The following is a 2,801-nucleotide window of genomic DNA, read 5'->3' as shown; positions in this document are numbered from 1 at the left end:
AGACAGAAGCTGAGCTGTTGTTACAGAGATGGCCTGTTGTGGAGGAGCTCGAGATCACGCAAGCTCTGAGGATGTTGATACTCTTTGTGGCCCGAAAACGAGGAGATCTCCCAAAGTACTCCCCGGTGTAGCTTGGGGATTTGCAAGGAGGATCGATAAGATGGCCTAAGTGCATGAGATGACTGCGCCCTTGGGGAAGGTCGAGTGGAGGCGATGGATTACGGGATATCTCTGACATAGATTTTGTCATTCTCTCGGACCTGACCAACTCTCCTTCTGACCGCTAGATTAGCTTGCTGATCTGCGTCCTTATTATTATTTCTGAGAACATGTTTGAATGTCACTTCACCAAGCGCTTTGATTTTCTCCATGGTTCGATTCTTAATATTGTTTAAAGCCCATTGCTTGTAATCTCTACCTTTGATCATGGCTGTGATAATAATAGCTGAGTCTCCTAGAATCAGAAGATTCTGAAGGCCAAGATTCTTTGCAATGTGAGAGCCCAGAAGGAGGGCGTAGGCTTCTGCTTTGTTATTGGACATATGGCCTAGTCCCCATTCAAAGGAAACCATGAGGTTCCCTTGAGAATCCTTTATGATCCCGCCAGCACCAGCTTGGCCTGGATTCTTCTTGGAGGCCCCATCAAAATACAATACAGGCCTGTTTTGGCTTCTGATCCAGTTGTTCACTTCCTCCTCCGTGCCTCGAAGCTTCCAGTCTTGGCTGCCATTCTTTTCTTTCGTTTGAGTTCTTGGATTTGGGATGAGTTTGAACTTACCTAGCCATACCCTATGCCTCTCCTTCACAGCCTCCATTTCTGACTGGGGGACCCCTTTTGCCTCTAAAGACTCCGCAATGAGGGCGATGGAGTTGGCCACGATGCCTGATATGGATGGCTTGACATTGTTGAAGATACAATTATTTCTCGCCTTCCAGATTTGCCAGCATACATTGGAAGGGATGCTGCTCCAGATCCTTTTCAATATGGACTTGCCTTTTTTGGGCTGATAGAGTCTTTTGTCCCAGCTTTTATGGAGGGCCTGAATCTGGGAGGGGAGAGCTTCCAAGGAGATAGTATCAGAGAGAAGATTCCAACATGCTTTAGCAATCGGGCACTCAATAAAGAGATGAGAGATGTTCTCTTCAGCTAGCCTACACATGCAACATATTGAAGGCCCCTGAATACCTCGCTTTCTGAGGTTTTCGGCAGTTAGGATTTTACCATGAAGGAGAGTCCAATTAAAAAGTTTGATCTTTGGGAGGCATTCGGGACTCCAGACAGCTTTGTGAAGGGGCCAGTTGTTTGCCGAAGATATGTCTTGGAGGGCTTTATAACCCTCTTTCACCGAGTAGTTGCCTCCATTTGGGATCCAGACAAACTTGTCTTCTTTCCCTCTGTCTATTGGGGCTGAGCCACTAAGGGAGCATTTGAGTTCTGCCCAAAGCTAAGCAAGATCATTAGGGAGGTTGAGGGGAATCCACCCTGCCCAGCGGTCCTCATCCCACATAGAGATGTCTGAGAGAGAGTTGAGGTTGGCTTCTGCCATCCACCTGTGGAGGGGATAAAGATGGGGAATTGAGTCTCTGGCCTGTGATCCCATAATACAGTCTTTCCAGATGTTTATATCTTTGCCATTTCCAGGAGCTCTTGATATGAGAGGTTTGCAGAGAGGGAGCGCTTTCTTGATGAGATTCCAGGATGGGGTACCTTGTCTCTCAGTGATGTTTTCCATGAGGATATTTTTGTTTGGACCATTCAGATATTTCTTCTTTATAACAGCTGCCCACCATGCTTCTTTTTCATTGAGGATTCGCCAAATGAGTTTGAAACCCATTGCTAAATTGGCTAACCTAGGGACCCTGATTCCTAGCCCACCTTTTTCCACTGGAAGGATCACTTTCTCCCACTTGACCAAACTGAACTTCTTCGTATTTTGTCTACCTCCTTGCCACAGGAAGCTGCGCATTATTAGCTCCATGTGCTTATGGATGCTTGCTGGGGCTAAGGTAATGGCGAACTGATAAATAGGGAGAGAGGCAAGAATGGACTTGATTAGTGTCAAACGGCCTGCTAGATTTAACCAATGCATTCCCCAATTTTGCAGTTTGCTTCTGAGTTTTTCAATGATCTTGACCCAGATCACTGATTTGATTTTTTCTTTGGCCAGAGGCAGCCCCAGGTACATGAAATATGACCAATTTAGCTGGGCTGGAATTTCCATGATGCGGGATATGCGCTGAATGATATGGTTAGGGATGTTCCATGTATATATCATACATTTGTTGTTGCTAAGTTTTCCACCAGAGGCCTGAAGGAAGAGGTCCAAGACTTTTTTGAATCTCCTCGCCATAATGCAAGAGGCGCCACCAATGAGGAGGGTATCATCAGCGAACAAAGAGTGGTTAATGCCTTTCGAGCCTCTTATGATATCTATCCCCATTATTTCTTTTTTCCTCCTCATGTCTTCCAATTTGGAGCTAAAAGCTTCCGCCATGAGAATGTAGAGGAAAGGAGAGAGAGGGCAACCTTGTCTCAGGCCTCTAGTGCTTTTGAAAGCTGTGCTGGGTCTCCCATTAATGAGAGGAGCTGTCCAATTGCCCGAGATGCACTCTTGCACCCTGCTGATGAAGAGTTCTGATAAACCAAGCTTTTTGAGGACTGCAAGGAGAAAGGAGTGGTTTACCCGATCAAAAGCATTTGCCATGTCCATTTTCATTATCATACCCTTCTCTTTCCTGTTCATACTGCTGTGAATGGCCTCTTGGATGAGGATTACGTTGTCTGCTATTTGCCTCTTTGG

The 2,801-nt window shown here is 45.9% G+C and overlaps 1 protein-coding gene across 1 annotated transcript; it reads right to left on the bottom strand.

Annotated features, from left to right (window-relative positions):
- Positions 1-218: 218 nt before the first annotated feature.
- On the bottom strand, positions 219-815 carry LOC149142478 (uncharacterized). The gene has a single exon (XM_089451494.1). The coding sequence runs from the start codon at positions 813-815 to the stop codon at positions 219-221; it is 597 nt and encodes a 198-aa protein (XP_089307620.1).
- Positions 816-2,801: the final 1,986 nt, after the last annotated feature.

Source organism: Pinus tabuliformis, chromosome X (genome assembly GCF_031772625.1).
Source record: "Pinus tabuliformis cultivar Carrire ecotype Pingquan chromosome X, CPIR1, whole genome shotgun sequence".
Classification (NCBI taxonomy): Eukaryota; Viridiplantae; Streptophyta; class Pinopsida; order Pinales; family Pinaceae; genus Pinus; species Pinus tabuliformis.
This window is presented reverse-complemented; position numbering and strand designations above follow the sequence as displayed.

Bases quoted from the DNA above. Each gene is read 5' to 3' on its own strand.
- LOC149142478 (XM_089451494.1), bottom strand. From the start codon at position 815: ATGGAGGCTGTGAAGGAGAGGCATAGGGTATGGCTAGGTAAGTTCAAA.